A 17,492-nucleotide genomic window follows, 5' to 3' on the forward strand; every position below is an offset into this window, starting at 1 on the left:
ATTCTGAACTGTAGATGATGGGATATTTAAAGTCTTTCCAATTTTCCACTGAGGAACAAAAGTCTGAAGTTGTTTCATTATTTTTACACACAGTTTTTCACAGACTGGTGAATCTCTGCCCATCTTCTGAGAGATCCAGTCTCTCTAAAACACCCTTTTTATACCCAGCCCTCTTCCTGACTTGTTGCCAGTTAACCTAAATCGTTGCAAAATGCTCCTCCAGCTGTTTCTTATTTGTACCGCTTACTTTTACAGCCTTTTGTTGTCCACGTTCCAACTTTTTACTTCTTTTGCTGCCATCAAATTCAAAGTTATCTTTTTTTTCCACCCTCCAAGAAAGGACACATTTATTTTTTTTAGTTTAGGATGTTTACTAAGTTTCGTTGTGAATAAAAGATGGGTTTTTAAAAATTTGCAAATCATGACCTTTTCTTCTTTGTTTACATTTTGCACAACTTTTTTTCGGAATTGGGGAGCAAAGAAAATGCTGGCTCACTTCATCCTGTTTATAATCCAGTGCTGCTGAGTCATAATAAGAAACATGCGGAGAGTTTATGTTGCAGCAGTGATGGTTCAAGTATAAAAAACAATAATAATAAGATATGTTTCTTATTTTAGTTGCATTTCGCTTCAGATGTGCAGTTTTGGGGTTGTGGGGCATCAAAATGAGCGCAGCTGCTTATTCTCCCGGTTTGGTCGGAAATATACGGAATGTGCGTAAAGAGCTGGACGCAAACTGCTCAGCCCAGCGGGCGCCGTCGCGTTCTCTGCGCTCCGTCTCTCTCTCCAAGGAGAATAATAATCATAATAAGAAGCAGGCGCATCGATGCTCTAATCTCCCGACCTCATTCCCTAAATGTGACAATTATATCATTTTCTCAAACGGCTCCCAATCTGATCTCCCCCTCTCCCACCCCCCCTCTCCTCTCTCCCTCTCTCTCTCTCTCTCTCTTTTTTTCTTTTCTTTTTTTTCCTGCGTAAGGACTGTGTTCATCTTTAACCTGCCAGCGCTGTAGCCCCCCTGCGTTGCGTTGGCGCTGCGGATCTAGCCCTACAAGAACAAGAGCCAGCTCACAGCCGTGGAAACAAGCGAATCAATTTAGGGAAGAGACAAGGAGAGACAGATAGCGAGGTTGAGGAGGTGTGGGGGGGAGAGGGAGAAGAGACGATCGCAGAGGGGAGAGAGACATTTACACCGCCGAGCATCAAGGTATGTACCGTCTTTAAGCTTTATTGCATGGATACAGGCAGAAAGGGTAATTATGGGTAACATGGATGTAGATGTCGAAAGCAGCCATGAGATGAAAACATATCCAAACTGATGTTTTTTTTTTTTGCAAAAAGGGGGGATGCAAAGATGCTCAATTACAGTGAATAATTAATGCGAGCTAAAGATCCAGGTTTTGGTCTCTATAGTACGGATCCTTATGTAAGCCCGTACACACAGCCCGTTTCCCCCCAAAAAATCCGGAAACCTTTGGATCATTTCATTTTAGTTTTGTTTTTTATTTTTTATTTTTTGGGTGCAGTCGTGTTGTCATTACCCCCGAAGAGAGAATGGATGCAAGCCATTTTGTAATGCAGCATGTGCAGAATTGGGGCCTATTCAGAATTTCAATTGCGTTCCGCGAGAAGGTGCGCCGTAGTGAGCGCATGCAGCTGCATAGATGAATAAGGCCATTCTGTTCTATTGTAAGAGATATCATGCTGGAGGCTGGATGATGAGGCCAGATTGCAGATTAGAGATTGAGACTGCGGGAGAAAATGGTCATGGTTGCTGATGCTCTTGTTTTTCTGGCGAGTTTTATTTCAAAGTCTTTAATTATGAAGAAAACACACACACATATATGTTTGTCATTAGCTGTTATATTTGTCACAGATTTATAATACTTCCCCCCTCCCCCCCAAACAGCTCTTATGGTTGCCATAGGATACTAAAAGCCCCCATCTCACCTCGATTCCCATGTCCTGAATCAATCTAGTGTTGTCATAGTTACAGTAGATGATGTTGGCCCTGCTGCACCTGTGCAGCTTTGTGTTCCTCTACATCATTTGTAAATACATGATGTGTAACTGGATAGGTATGCTGAAAACATTCCCCAGCCTGAGGATTTATTCAAAATACTTTTTTTTTTTTTTTTAATTTGCCTCTTCACAAACCTAGAGGCTACAACCAGGCACTTATACAATGATTTGATTGGTTTTGTACCAATTGGTCAGCATCTTGCAGCTAATTTGTCTTTTCACGACCGAGTGGTCTCTCAGGCCCCCATGGAATAATCAATATCTACATGGTTTCAATCTGCTCTTGACATAAAAACAACAACAACAACAAAAAACTACATAAGATCAAGAAAGAGAAATGCACTTGGGTGAAGTTGGGAAGACAAATGCGAATTTAAACACGTCACAAAGCGAGGATGAAGGCCACTGGTGACAAAAACTGGCTGCTCAGATGAATCATAGTGTGGTGTACTTTAAATGGTAAAAAACATTATGGTTTCTGCTGCCAGATCACAAGCTCTGGTTCTCTGGTAGAGAACTTGAAGATGGAAGTCAAAAAAGGTGTTCATTTATACGCTTCTTATATTTATATTGTGTCTTTGTCTGGAGACTTTATACACCAAACGTGCAGAGTTATTATCTAAAGGGAAAAAATACTGCACTATGGAGAGTTGTTTTGCAATCCAAATGTGTTGCTGATCCAAAAATGTCCTCATTTGCTTCAATCATTTACATCTCAGGTCTTGCCTGAAATTTAGGTTTATGTAATCAAGTTCAAACTATAAAAAGATCCACCCAGTAGCAAATAAAAGAAAAGAAGAATTAAATGTATCTCAATACTGATGTACTTACTGTGTACATAGCTATAAAATGAGATGGTAGTATAGGAAATATGACTAAAAACTGGTAGAATCTTTTCTGTAACTGGTTTTCAATATAAGTTAATGCATCTATACAAATATAACTTTGCATTTGATTGAATTCTGCAATATTTTAACAGTTTTCCCAAAGTCAGTCAATTTGTCCAAATACCTGTTGGATGAGGATGAAAGGAACAAGAGGTAAAAAAGGTTTTAATAAGAAAAGCAAGTGTATCTTCAGGTTCACGTGTATTCTCCAGACTGAGAAGGATTACGTGTTCTAATTTGTCAGTGCCAGTTAAAATGAGTAAGATTTGGTTCTTTTTGTGCGTTTTAAAAAAAAAAAAAAAGACGTGGAACAGAAAATGAAAAATCTAGTACATTTCTACATGTGCTTTCTTAACAGCAGCTTTATCAGATGTCAGAATTTTAATTTCAACAATCTCGACCTGTTCCTCAACTTTTAACAAATCTGTTCCTTCTGCTTTGATGCTGAGGGTCAGGGTTTAAATAAGTGCTTCATCAGGGTCATGTTTGCTCTTTTTAAGTTATCTGTGGTCAAAATAAAGTCTGATTCTGCTTTGATCCCAAACAACATGACAGGGAGAACAAAAATGTACAAACCATTGGTTTCAAATATACGGTGATTTGTACCACATCCGTGCTGCTGGTCTGTTTTGAACAGCTAATGTTCATTAAGCCCAGCTAACGTTGAATAGGGCACTGGACAGTAAAAACACAAGATGGTGAGTGAGCAGGTTGCCACAGCAACCGTGTTCCTAGGAGTGAATGCATCGTTGCTGCATAGGAAAGCAGATACTGAAGGCTGCCATGGAGGCTGACATACTGTATGCATAAATACCCATTTTTATGTAGAAAATAACCAGTTTACTATAGAAATCAGAGACAACTTCAAAATAAATCTAAGGGTTATTTTAGGCGGGATGCTGACAGTGGTAACAGAGGTTATTGGATACAAAGATTTTATTTATTTCCCACAACCATTGCAGGCTTGTGACCACTACAGTCACAGTGTTGAGCAGAAGGTGTTCGATTATACAATGAACTCTTTTTCTTTCCAATCATTAGAAAACAAACAGCCCGGAAATGTCTAAATATAGAGAATCTGCTGATGCTTGCAGCCATTTCTGTTTAAAAATGGACTTGTCACTTTCCTAATCATAGAAGGCAATAACATAATAAACCTTTGTGTTATGCCGTTAGAAAAACATAAAGATGTTTCCTCCCCTTTCCCCCTTTCTTTTCTCAATCTCATTTTCATTTTTGTTTCATTTGTTGCATTTGTTGGGGAATTTGAGTAAAGCGTCATTTGCACAGTACGTGCCTTGCAGCAGAATGTCAGATGTCAGTAATCTCTCCTTCATACCCTAATTGCTAAATTATAACATGTAGGTATCAAGTGATTTTTATTTAGAATGTGCTGCTGCCTCACTGTGGATTGTGTGAACCTCTCTAATAACCTTAGGCCTCGATGAGACACTAGATGTCAAATATTTGAGCTACTTTGCATCCTTTCAAACACAATATTCTAGTTTTTGTCAGTAAATGTGTGATCAGAAGCATCCCAGTGTCATATAGGTGATGAGCATGTCAAGTTGTTACCGTGCGACTTGTGACTGAGCTCGATGTTTTCAAAACTTGTGGCCATTTCAGACCTTACCCCTGTTGTCAGTGGCGGCTAAAATGTCAGTTACTCAATTTGAAAAACAGCTCTTTGAAAATAAAAGCCCAACCAGCTTTTTGTGGTTTTAGGACACAGTATTATTTAGTTTTTTTTAATATACATGTCATTGATTTATAAGTACTGCTTTGTGTTCTTACTCGGTTTTTTTTCTGTCTCCTCTAACAGAAAGAAGCAACAGCCTCCTGAGTGCCAGCACTTTCTCAAGCAAATCTACCCCTTGATTTGATATGTAACTGTCATGGGAACAAATGTACAGAGCTCCCTAAAATGAAATATTAAAAGGAAACCAAGGTATCTGACTAGCAAATATGAGCAAAGTAAAGAAGGAAGCTTTAAATGGTAACTAGTCTTTAATATAATGTACTAGTTTTCCCTTCCTATTTAAAGTCACTACTCTGCAAATAAAAATACAAATGAAAAGATTTAACATGAACATCAAGATAAGCACTTAAATTCCCCTTTTTTGGAGGCAGCTTATCAACATCATAGCAGTAGGGGTGGGTCATGACTCAGTTGCCATGCGTGTTGTCATGGTGACCAGCCCCTGCACCCCTTTCCCCCTCCTCTGGTTGGTCCAGTTTTTGTTGTGGTTTCACAACCATGGACCTCAGTTGACAGAGGCAGCCCCCCCATGCCCCACCCCATGTACCTGCTCCAACCAGGCGAGCCGTGTCATCTGTACAAGAAAGAGTTTGGATCAAATCCCAGACAGTATTTCGGAGAACACAAGATACCTCAACCTACAAGAGAACTCAATTCAGGTAAATGTGGTTTAATCTACAGAATAAATACAAGTATTTTGAAAACATTCATGTTCGTCGTGTTACAATATGCCTCGATTTTTTCTGTTTTCTTCACACAAGGTGATCAAGTCTGACACATTTAAACATCTACGGCATTTGGAAATTCTCCAGCTCTCCAAGAACCACATTCGGCAGATTGAGGTGGGCGCTTTCAACGGTCTACCCAACCTCAACACACTGGAGCTTTTTGACAACCGTCTTACAGTGGTACCGTCTCAAGCCTTTGAGTACCTCAGCAAGTTAAGGGAATTATGGCTACGAAACAACCCCATCGAGACACTGCCGGCTTTTGCCTTTCACCGTGTTCCCTCTTTACGGCGTCTCGATCTAGGGGAACTCAGGAAGTTGGATTTCATCTCAGAGGCTGCCTTTGAAGGCCTGGTAAATTTGCGCTTTTTGAATCTTGGCATGTGTGGCTTGAAGGACATCCCCAACCTTACCCCACTGGTAAGACTAGAGGAGTTGGAGCTGTCAGGTAACCAGCTTGGGATTGTCCGGCCTGGATCATTTCAGGGTCTAGTGTCACTTCGAAAGTTGTGGCTAATGCACTCCCGAGTGTCAGTCATTGAACGCAACGCTTTTGACGACCTTAAGAACTTGGAGGAGCTCAATCTTTCCCACAATTCTTTGCATTCTCTGCCCCATGATCTCTTCACCCCGTTGCACCAGTTAGAGAGGGTACATCTCAACCATAATCCATGGGTTTGCAACTGTGATGTGCTGTGGCTTAGCTGGTGGTTAAAAGAAACAGTTCCAAGCAACACAACATGTTGTGCTCGTTGCCATGCCCCACCAGGTCTGAAGGGCAAGTACATTGGGGAACTAGACCAGACCCACTTTACCTGCTATGCCCCAGTGATTGTGGAGCCACCTACTGACCTCAATGTTACCGAAGGCATGGCTGCTGAGCTGAAATGTCGCACTGGAACCTCAATGACCTCTGTGAACTGGTTTACCCCGAACGGCACTCTCATGACTCACGGATCATACCGAGTTAGGATCTCAGTGCTTCACGACGGAACACTGAACTTCACGAATGTGACCGTGCAGGACACTGGTCAGTATACTTGCATGGTAACCAACTCTGCTGGAAACACCACTGCAACTGCTGTGCTCAATGTGTCTGCTTCTGACTCCAGTAACAGCTACAGCTATTTCACCACTGTCACCGTAGAAACAGAACAGACAGGAAGAGTAGACGACGAAGACTCAGCAAGACAGTATATAAACGAGACCTTAATAGAGTTCCCTAATCCTTCTGTTCAAAAAGAGATAGATGATCGACCTGTCATCACTACACCACCTTCTCTCTCTTCTCTTTCTTCGCTGCCACCAAAAGCTAACAAAGTGGAAAATACAGTGACTGTGTCCATAATGGATGTTACCAATATTCCAGGCCTGGATGATGTTATGAAAACAACTAAGATCATCATTGGTTGCTTTGTGGCGATCACTTTTATGGCAGCTGTAATGTTGGTAGTTTTCTACAAACTCCGCAAGCAGCACCAATTACACAAGCATCATGGTCCTGCCAGAGCCATTGAGATTGTTAATGTAGAAGATGAAATCGGAGCTGGGGTCGGAAGTGGCATCTCAGGTGGCTCAATGATAAATTCTGGCACTAGTGGAGAAGGAACCCTAAGGATACATCATCCAGAAGTAGTCAACCTTCCTAACATTGGCCGCACGGATACGCTTAACCACTATTACAAGACACATCATTTCAATAACAACGTGATGGGTCTTAATATCGGCACCGAAGGGATGGGACCAGGTGGGATGCTCAACAGCAAGAACCAGCATGGCCAGGATCTTCCCATCTCCTGTACCTCTGTCCCAATCTCTACGTCTAACTTGCTCAACACATCAGGCAATGGCACCAACACTAACCCCAGCTCTATGTCCCCTCCACTGCCGATGTCGCTCCCTATGCCTACCTTGGGCTTACATGGATCAATCAAGGGTTTCATGGGGCAAAACCAAAACCCCCAAATGGAGCCGCTGCTCTTCAAGGGGAGCTCGAAGGAAAACGTTCAAGAGACCCAGATATAAAACAAAAGTGAGCGTATAGAGGGAGAGTGAGCAGGAGTCAAAGACAGAGAGGGAATTGATGTTGGGTTTACGTGTGGAATGATAAGACACTAGAGTGCATTGACATTACACCAGGAGAGAGGAAAGACTGACACGGCAATACACAAACACATAGACTTATCTGTGACGGTGTACTGAGCCAAGGATTACCACAATGGCCCACTTGTGTTTGTAGTAACGACCATGGCCATGGAGATCAAGGAGTGGACATTGCTACAATGTAAATCTGTGCCAAAGCAAATGTTTTTTGCAGTTTCTACAAGCTGTATTCTCATAGGGAAAAAAAGACAAACTAGTCTGTCAGAGTAAATAAAATTGTTGTTGGCCAGCAGAGTTGAAAGATACGCACAGCACTTACCACACTGAAGAGCCGAAATGTTGCAGAATATAATCCAAGAGACATTTTTCTTCCACAAAAAAAAAAAAAAAAAAAAAAGATAACATGAGAAACATTCTCTCTCAAGTGACTCAATAGACTCCCTCAAGGTGAAAATTATGTAGGCATATTAGATGGACAAAAAGGTACAGTGCAGTACAAACTACTGTGAAAAATCCACAAATAATATAAATATATTTTCATCTAAATATGTATCATTGAAGAATCCGATGCAGACATATTTTGGGATGGATGTATACGCTGGTATAGTTTGTTTCTTTGTGAATAATCAGGGGCAGTAATAGTGGAGGTTTGTTCTGATTTTAATTTGGCTACTTTTCAGAAACGTAAGGGCTCAATTGCAACACTCATTGTGAATCTTTCAATTGGCTTTGTGACATAAGGTCCGTTTAGGTTGTAGAGCAGTAAATGCAGATCTCTGTTTGACAAACTTTTTGTCTATTGTTTCAATAATAATCATTGCAAACTTTTGTGTTTTGAGGGTGTATTATTATGTATTTTGTAAAAGCCAGCTACATGATATTAAAATGGATAATTCTGACACTTACATGCCAGCATCCAATGATAGTGAAGCAGTGTTTCACAAACACAAAAAAGTAAACCAATGCAAAGACCCGTGCAGGTCAAATAAAGTGTTGACAATGTGTTATTTGAATCCGATCAGTAGCCAGATATTTGCTTCTAGGCAGAAAATTTGATACGACCTCCTTGCTCATGGTTACCTTAGTCATGCCATAAAATGCTGTTGTAAGGATAATTAGACATCTCCAGCAGCATAAAAGAAGGGATTAAACATCCATCTTAGGATGATTGGGATGAGTGAAAATGTACAGTATATTAATAATAATAATGTCTGGTTGTACAACAATTGTAAGATCCACATTTTTACAGTGTAACTTTCATATGTTAAATGCCATTTACGCTTCTTGCGTTTCAACTATGTATTACTTTATTTTTGTTAGTTTGATATAATGTGTACAGTTGTCTAGCCATGTGTCATTACGTGTGAAATAAATCAATCATATATTGGGTTGTGGCGGGTCAATATGGCAACCACATGAGGAGTAAAAAGTGAGACATTATGTTGTCCTCTGCTCTAAGCCCGGATTGAATGTATGGCTTGTGGTTTAGCCATTAGTCATCCTGGTAATGATAGGGGCCATCTGTTTGGTTAAGATGCTCAGACGGGCTTTTAGTCACACTTCTACAGATGGGTTTCAGACTCAACTGGTATCTGGAAAATAAGTGTTATTATGAATGTGGTTTAGCCCCAAATGAGTCCCTTTGGTTGTCTAACGGTTATTATCTTACATCAGTGTTGAAATGGCTTGGAAAGAACACATATTTGGACACAAAAAAAGCAATATGCAGAATAAAAACACATTAAACAGGAACTTAAAATGTTTGTTGCAATTGAGCTCAAACAGAACAAGTGACCACTTATTCCAGAGCTCCGTGAACTGTGTGTGTTTTTCTGTTTCACTCCTCCCTCTGTGTTATCGACGAATCTGGTCATTCAAAACCACAAATACAGTTTGATGGCTTTTATACGTGTGATGAAGGTCCATGACCCTCTACTTACTGGACGAAGTCATAAGGAGAAATAGTAATGATTTGGTTGTTTAATCTGAGGGATGAATTTCGTGCCACAGAGGTTACGAAACAAACATTTTAGTAATGTAGAATGTTAAACGATTGTTCGACAAAGGCAGGATTTTGAATCGCTGCCCTTAACTTTTGGCCATCAGCTGAATTTTAAGTGAATATTGTTGTGTGACCCTTCCAACAGATAAAGTGAGTGGAGGATTAGTGATGCAACATATCGCCCCTCTCATTTGGTAATTTCTGACGTCCAATTTCTAGTCAGATTTCCGTTTGGGGGTACATTCTTGTTTATCAACTGTGACGTTATGTACATGTGCTTTAACATCACCGTGAATCATCCAATCAACAGAAAGTTTCCTTTTATGCCCCTTGAGCATCAGTTGCAGTTACCATCATTATTGTTAACTTTTGAATGAAATGCGGAAAGGCTTACGGGAGTATCTGACGCAACTGAAAAGGAAGGTATTTTAGAAATGTTAGGTAACATTTGATCCCTTTTACTGAAGAAGCTTGACTGGAATCTTGATAAGCAGCTGTATTGTACAGTTTGGCTGCAGATAAAGTGACAACACACGTGTCCCCTCAACATCATTCGTCACTCTGAATGGATGCTTCTGTTTAGATAATATTCACGTGTTTGGTGGAAGCTCCTAATGAAAAGGATTATGGTATCTGAAACAACAAATTGAAAGAAAAAGAAAAAAGGACTGAGCTTTAGCTCCTGTAAAGGTAAGCTGTTCTGTTAAACCAACTGGGTCTGCTTTGAATAGATGAACAGTGAAAAAATTTTGTGCAAAACATAAAAATGGTCACATTCTTTGGTTCTCTTTTCCTTAAACTTCTCTTTGTATCTTAGTATGTGATACTATTAGTTTGGGTCTTTATGAATTGTCATTAAATGTCCTTTCCCACCTGAAATTCCTGCAGGTATGCAGTGTGGTGGAGGAGTGTATTTCTTCAGGTCTGTCAAAATCAAAATGTGTTGTCCTTGCACCTCAGCGACGCTCATACAATGACTGACAGGGTAATTATTTTGCTGTTTGACTCAATTATCTGCCACCTAAGAAAAGTTATGCTGCAATTAGAGGTCTATGTCATGTTCCCTCTTTGTCATGGCTTCATTCAAAATCACTAAATAAGAAATTAGTTAACAAGGTCAAAATGACACGTGATGTAACTGTGTCCATATCCCCTTCCCCCCCTTTTAAAAAAATACACTTAATACAAAATAGATGATGTGAATTTGATCTTTGTTAACTATAAAAATCTACATTTTGAGAGTTTTATTACAAATGAACAACAATTAAAAAATTACAAAGTAAATCCAGGGGTAATAACGTTTTTAAATGAAAGACCTATGATTCCTTGAAGGTTGCTTTTTATGCTCGAGAGTTAAATTGAGATCATCTTATGACAAGAAAGGACAAAGTATTTTAGTCAAACCTTATAAATGGCATTAGGCCTCATGCAAGATTCTGAGATCTTACGAGATCTATTAGCGCTCAGAGATTGTGTTGAGGTGGACTGTCAGCAACTACCACGTCAAACGTTAGCTCAATATCTATAAATCTGACTAAGCTGTAGCTGTGGTGGCCATCTTAAATTGGCTTGGCTTCAGAAGGTAATCAGTTCCAGATGTACAACCAATATTTACTTTCTATGAGTTTCATTAAATCCCCTCCAGTGGTTCATGAGATATTTTGCTAACAGAGAAGCAGACACTCACATGGACGGGTAAAAACATTATCACCTGTTGCCTTCGACTGCAGGTGATAAATATCTTATTGATTTGTTAGTCTTTGTTGATGGAAATTAGGAAGACAAATTAGCTAATTAATAAAAGTAAAGTCACATTAAGGTAACAAATTGAAAAAAACAACCAAACAACCAATAATACATCTTGTAATCACTACAGCATGGCAACCATATTAATAAATCAAATGGTTCGTCCTGTTACTTTAACACATACGCACAGTAACCTGCTCTGCCAGTGTTTCATTACGTATATATCTTGAAATTATAAATATGACAAACAGGTAAATGTAAAATAAAATCCCACCTTTAAGTCAGATATGCAGATAAAGTCTATGCTAAAATCTTGTGCAACAAATGCGCAGAACAAGACCTCTCCCGTGTGTCTTATCACTTCTTTTCCTGTAAAAAAAAAAAAAAAAGTTGACAAAATGAGTCTCGAGTCCTTTGCTTCAGCTGTGTTCTTCATTCCATCTGCATGCTCCATATTTTAACTCGTTTTAAAACCCTGCGGTGAGGTAAATCTGTGCATATTATCACAAACGTCCACTGCACGGACCACATTACAAAACAACTTCAAGGGATTTGTGTCAGAAGAATTGCATCAGCCGTGAACCGTAACCATGAATTTAATATGTTTAGATAAAACGTTCAGGCCCTACAGCTGGTAGAATGCGTTTGAAATATCTAAGAGGGCACTGGGTAAAGTCCTGTTTTTCTTGAACGTAATTGTCCTTGGCTTGTACTCTGGTCTCTGGAGAGCTCTGTACCCAGGAGACTTCTTGGACATGATGTTAAAGGCTTGTTCCGTATACTGGAGACAACTTCAGTAGAGTGTAGGTACACTGTATCATCACTGTAACCCAAAGGACCAGAAATCATACCGAGTGCTGTATAACATGTTCAGGAGATACATTATGAAGCATGTTCTGCAGCTTTTTTTTTTTTCTTGTCTCTTCTTGTCTTAATAGAAAACCTTATGAAAGGCCTAGCAGTCCTTGAATAAATGCATATCACCTGCCGCCTTTCAGTTTTACACCAACATCAGTTTAGGCTGAGAAATGAGAGTTGTAACGATTTTGGTCAAACCTTGGAAAAACCATTTTCCTTCATATTAAAAAACTGCCACTCAGATGACAGCAAACAGGGATTTTATTACCACAGTCATTCTGGACGGTCAAGCACCAAATCTGTATTAGTGTACAATCAGACAGTGTTTATCCTTTGAAACTGCGTCACACATTCTTGTTACCTAACTCTTTTACACACACACACACTCGCGCACACACACACACACATACGGAGAGGATGTTTCTCAGATCAGGTCCAAATATGTACATGAGTTTGACCATGTTTCCTGATTAGGACATCTGGTTCAGGTCCTACACACACTTTCTTGGACTGCAAGAAGACACAGAAAGCTCATGTCTTCACTGTATAAATATTTTTTTGAGAACCTGATAGAAAATTCTTAACACATATGTACTTTGGCTTCAAAAGTTTTACTTCTCATACCAATTTATATAATATTCTGGGAAAAACATACACAATCTCATGCAGTTTCTTGCATGATCTGTTAGGTATGTCTTGTAAATGAGTCTCAGCTACTACCACACCAAATTTTAGCTCCATCTCTGAAAAATTCACTGAAGTGTAGCCATGTTTGTGTAGACTAAAGTTGTTTAGCTGGGGCCGCCATTTTGCAATTTGTTGACTCAAAAAGTTAATCAGTTGTAGATGTACAACCAAGTATGACTTTCTGAGAGCTTCATTGGAATCTGTCCAGTGTTTTATGAGATATTTTGCTAACAGACAAACAAGGCTGACTTTAAAAGATTAATGCCAAATCTTTAGGCATAAATGTTGCATAATGTGTTGCATTCAGAGTATGTTTTGTGGACGAAACACAACCATCACCACTCCAAATATTAGCTTAAAATATGTAAAACTGGATTAATTGTAGCCATTTTTGTGTTTTCTACAGGCAGTTTGCCTTGGTGGCCATCTTGAATTGGATTGAGTCCAAAAGTTAATCAGTTTTAGAAGTTCATCCAATGATGACTTTCTGAGTGTTTCATTATAATCTGTTTTGTAATTCATAAGATATGTCCTTTACAGTACTGACAAACAAACACACATGCAGACACAGGAAAAAAAACATTATTGCCCTTTTGCCTTTTGAGCGGTAATTATATCTCATCTTGCTCTGTTTGAAAAGGGTCACACTCATATGAAGACTGTGCATGCAGCAGAAAAGAACACATTAATATGCAGTAAAGATGAAAGTGAAATGCTTAAAGGGATAATCCAGCTCTTTTAAAGTTGGGTTCTGGCAAAAGATTATGAATAATGAATATCTTACTTGTTGTAGATAGCTCTTTGAATGACCTCAGTTTGGTGATAGTAGTTTTATTTTGACTGGATAACTGAGCCAAATTTTCTTTGAACCTTTCCAAATTCATCAGTTTGGCATTACTGCTTTTCCAGCGGAAACATTTCGATATTCCTGCTGAAAGAGCCCTAGACTAAACAGGAAGTGCTACAGCTAGCTGCTGCAAGTAGTGATAACCATAGATTCTCATGTACCGTATTTTACGGACTATAAGGCGCACTTAAAAGCCTTGAATCTTTTCAAAAAACGACAGTGCGCCTTATAATCCGGAGCGCCTTATATATGTTTGAAGTTGTAATGTTTTAGTATGATTTTGGTAAACTACAAAGCTGCACCGCTTGGACCTGGAACATAAACACGAGGCAGAGGGCTTTTTAACGTTTAAATGATAGAATGCAGGAAGAAGAAGCCCACTGGAGGTGTATGTATCAACAGCAATCCCTGCTTGCAGTTCTAGACTGAGCTCCGTTTCGAAAGACAAAGGAAACCTTGATCTGTGTTTTTGTAGAATGCAACGTTCTCCCTGTACGACCCCCATCTCGCTTTGTCATATTAAACAATTTCAGCGTGCCTGCACAATCCCCTCTTCCTCCCCCTTTGCTGTCTTTGCCTTCAAATTCAATAACCTCCCAGCTGTGTGTTTCTCCAGGGATTCCCCCAGCTCCCCTCTGGCCCAAAGACAGACTGTGGAGTCTGTGGGGAACCTGACACAACATAAACTCTGCTGTGAAGCAGAGGTGTCACAGTCTGGGGGCTGCATCTCTGCTGATCCAGGAACCATGAGAATGTAAAAGCCTTGTAGTTTTTCGCACTTTGAAGGTTGCATCGGTAAACACGTTGGTTTAACAAGACAGAGAGAGGGAGGGAGAGGGCTGTGTTCATATCTGCAGCACCGACTGCAGTCGGACCCAAAAAAGAAAATCCTTAAAACATATGGCCAAGAGGGACAGGAAAGGAACCTCTGGCAGACTAAACCGAGGTTAAAATTAAAACCAGCTAGGAAATCATGATGCAATTAAAGGCCTAGCATTCCTTGACTGAATGCATATCGCCCACTGCCCCTTTAATGCCAGAGTTTTAAACTAAAATCATTCTGACAGTCATCTTGGTCAAAACTTGTAAATGACCTTATGTGTGATCTCATGCAATATTGTGACCTTCAGCATATACGGCATCATAGGAATACTTCTCAGCTCCTACCACACCTAATTTTAGCTTATTATGTGTAAAACTGACGCCATTTTTCAGATACCTAATGTCGATAAGCTGTGGTAGCCATCTTAAATTAGGGGGAGTCCAAAAGTTTGTTCCCCTCTGCTATAAATGTGACATTTTTTGCTAAACAGATAGAAAGAACTGACTCTCTTCCCTTTAACCCCTCCATCACCCTTCTACCAGGGGCAGCAGCACGGCCAACAAGATCAATCCAATAGGCCTTAGGACTAAGGGGGTTAAACTCCTCGGTTCATTGTTTGATCCATGTTAGGTGAAGTCAAAACCATTATTTTTGAAAATTTCATACTGCAGTGTTTTTGTTATCCTCTATACGTCAATATCATTAAGCACCAAGGAGCATCTCTCTCTACTTTTTAACACGGAGCTCTGTTTTTCACACAAACAACTCCAGAGAGAAAGGACAAACAACCCTATGGGAAGCTATTTTAGGGGATGGTGTACTTTGCAAACACTCAGGACCCAATATATCCCTAACACATCTTTTCCTCTTCAGGGGATAAAACATGGCCAGAGCAATGGGTCATGAAGAAAAAAAAAAGAAAAACAACAACAAAACATGTTTGTCAGTGAATGAGGCTGAAATGGGGGTAAGATAGTTGTGTTCCCAGGGTTAGACTAATGATGCTGAGTGTAATTGTTTTTACACCATGTGGCTTTTTGATTTTGAACCAATAGTTCATATCTTTTGAAGTGGGGCTCAGTGGAAAAGTCATGAACAATGAATATCTTACCTGCTGTAGATAGCTCTTTGAACATCATTCGTTTGGAGAAACAGAGTTTATTTCTGACCAGATTGATAAGCTACAAGCAAGTCTGAGTGGGGACAAAAACAAAATGGATCTCTGTTGTCTTAAATTAATTTTAACTTAAGTGCTACCATTCCTTGAAGTAATGCTGTCTTTCATTATTATTATTAACCTTCAAATCCCATTGAGATCAGACACGACATGAAAGAGTGAAATGACGTAAAGTTGGAGCCGTTTTAGTCAAATTTTGAAAGCAACATTACCCGCATTATTATGTGATATTGCAAAATGGTGCAAACATAAATGTTTTGTTTATGATGATGAGCTACTACCACATAAAACTTTAGCTCAATATCTATAAACTTGACTGAGTTAGAATCATTTTTTTTAAGGTCGATTTGCTGTAGTGGCCAATTGTGTTAACTCCAAAAGTTAATCAGCTGTAGATGTATATCCAATAATTACATTTTCAAGGTTTCATGAAAATCTATCCAGCTGTTCATGAAATATTTTACTAACAGACAAACAGGTAAAGCTAAAGTTTGAAGCAACAATTTTGTTCGATGGGCAGCATTTTGAGTATGTGTTAAGAATTACTCTCAGATATCACAAAGAAAATCAGTTCTACATCAACACTGAATAATTATTTCTTGAAAGTTTCATTAAAATCTGCCTACTAGTTTATGAGATATTATGCTAACAGACAGACAGAGTTGACTGCAAATAGTTTATGGTAAAATTTTAAACAAAAATCTTGTGTAATTTGTTAGCATTTAGAATATGTGTTGGGGATCTGTTTCAGCCACAACCACACCAACCTTTAAGTCGATGTCTCTAAAATTGGCTGAGGTATAGCCATTTTGAAGTGTTTTTTTACCGTCAGTTGGCTGTGGCAGCCATCTTGAACTGGGTTGTCTCCAAAAAAAAAATTGCTGTAGATGTGCATACAACAATTAATAATTCTGCAAGATTCATCAAAATCTATCAATATGTTTATGAGATGTTTTGCTAAAAGTCAGACACAGAAATGGACAAATACAATTGGTAATGAGTACAATTAACAAGTAACAACAAAGCACTTGTTCAAAGAGCAATCTACAACAGGTAAGATATTATTTATTCATGACCTTACAGAACCACTTCAAAGGATCTGAACTATGTCTTTAATTTGACATAAATTAGGTTTATTACAAAGGTTTGAAATGCCACAAAAATACCGCAGATGTTGCTGAAATTAGACCGATTGTTTCCTGTAATGGGTCAGAGCCAAAAATACCCCTCTTGATGCTGAATGTTAATGAAACTGTGAAACAGCCTGCTGCTGATAGCAGCGTACAGTGGGAGGACTCGTAGTTGTGGCGTTATATCAGGTGTCACAGCAAATAACTAAAAAAAAAAGATAATATGTTGTTTCATAAGTGTTTGCTTTACCTTTGCATTATGGTGCAAGATGCCACTTAAAGTAATTACTTTCCTATTAATATTTTTCTTCCTGCACACATAAACAGACAGTCATGTATTTACTGGAAGGAGGTATGTAGCAGATTGTTCCCTGGTGCATACACTCCCACACACACACAGTGAGACAGAAAAACACACTCAGGCACTGCACTCATGTTTTTATTAGATTATTACACTTACTTGAGTATCGATTTGCCATAACGGCAGATGAGGCTAATGGTTTTAGTTTGCCTGGCAAATGTTGTGGCACTTTTTACTTTTAACGGCACTATGAATTATGTAGAGCTGTTTCAGCCTACTTATCTTGTTAATGCTTCAGTAGGAATCAGAGGATCAGCTCGGGCACGAGTCATTACAGGAGCAAAATGTGGAGTTGGAGTTTCGTGTTCAAAACTGGGAGGAAAGGAAGATTGGATGTTTGCAGAGGTAAATAAATCTGC

At 39.2% G+C, this 17,492-nt stretch overlaps 1 protein-coding gene across 1 annotated transcript; it reads left to right on the forward strand.

Moving 5' to 3' along the window:
* The first annotated feature begins 695 nt into the window (after positions 1 to 695).
* Positions 696 to 7,899, forward strand: lrrc4bb (leucine rich repeat containing 4Bb). Its single transcript, XM_017418329.3, has 3 exons — positions 696 to 1,210; positions 4,735 to 5,330; positions 5,433 to 7,899. The coding sequence occupies exons 2-3, from the start codon at positions 5,088 to 5,090 to the stop codon at positions 7,422 to 7,424; spliced, it is 2,235 nt and encodes a 744-aa protein (XP_017273818.1). The 5' UTR covers positions 696 to 1,210; positions 4,735 to 5,087; the 3' UTR covers positions 7,425 to 7,899.
* Positions 7,900 to 17,492: the final 9,593 nt, after the last annotated feature.

This window comes from Kryptolebias marmoratus, linkage group LG17, assembly GCF_001649575.2.
Source record: "Kryptolebias marmoratus isolate JLee-2015 linkage group LG17, ASM164957v2, whole genome shotgun sequence".
In the NCBI taxonomy this organism is placed as follows: Eukaryota; Metazoa; Chordata; class Actinopteri; order Cyprinodontiformes; family Rivulidae; genus Kryptolebias; species Kryptolebias marmoratus.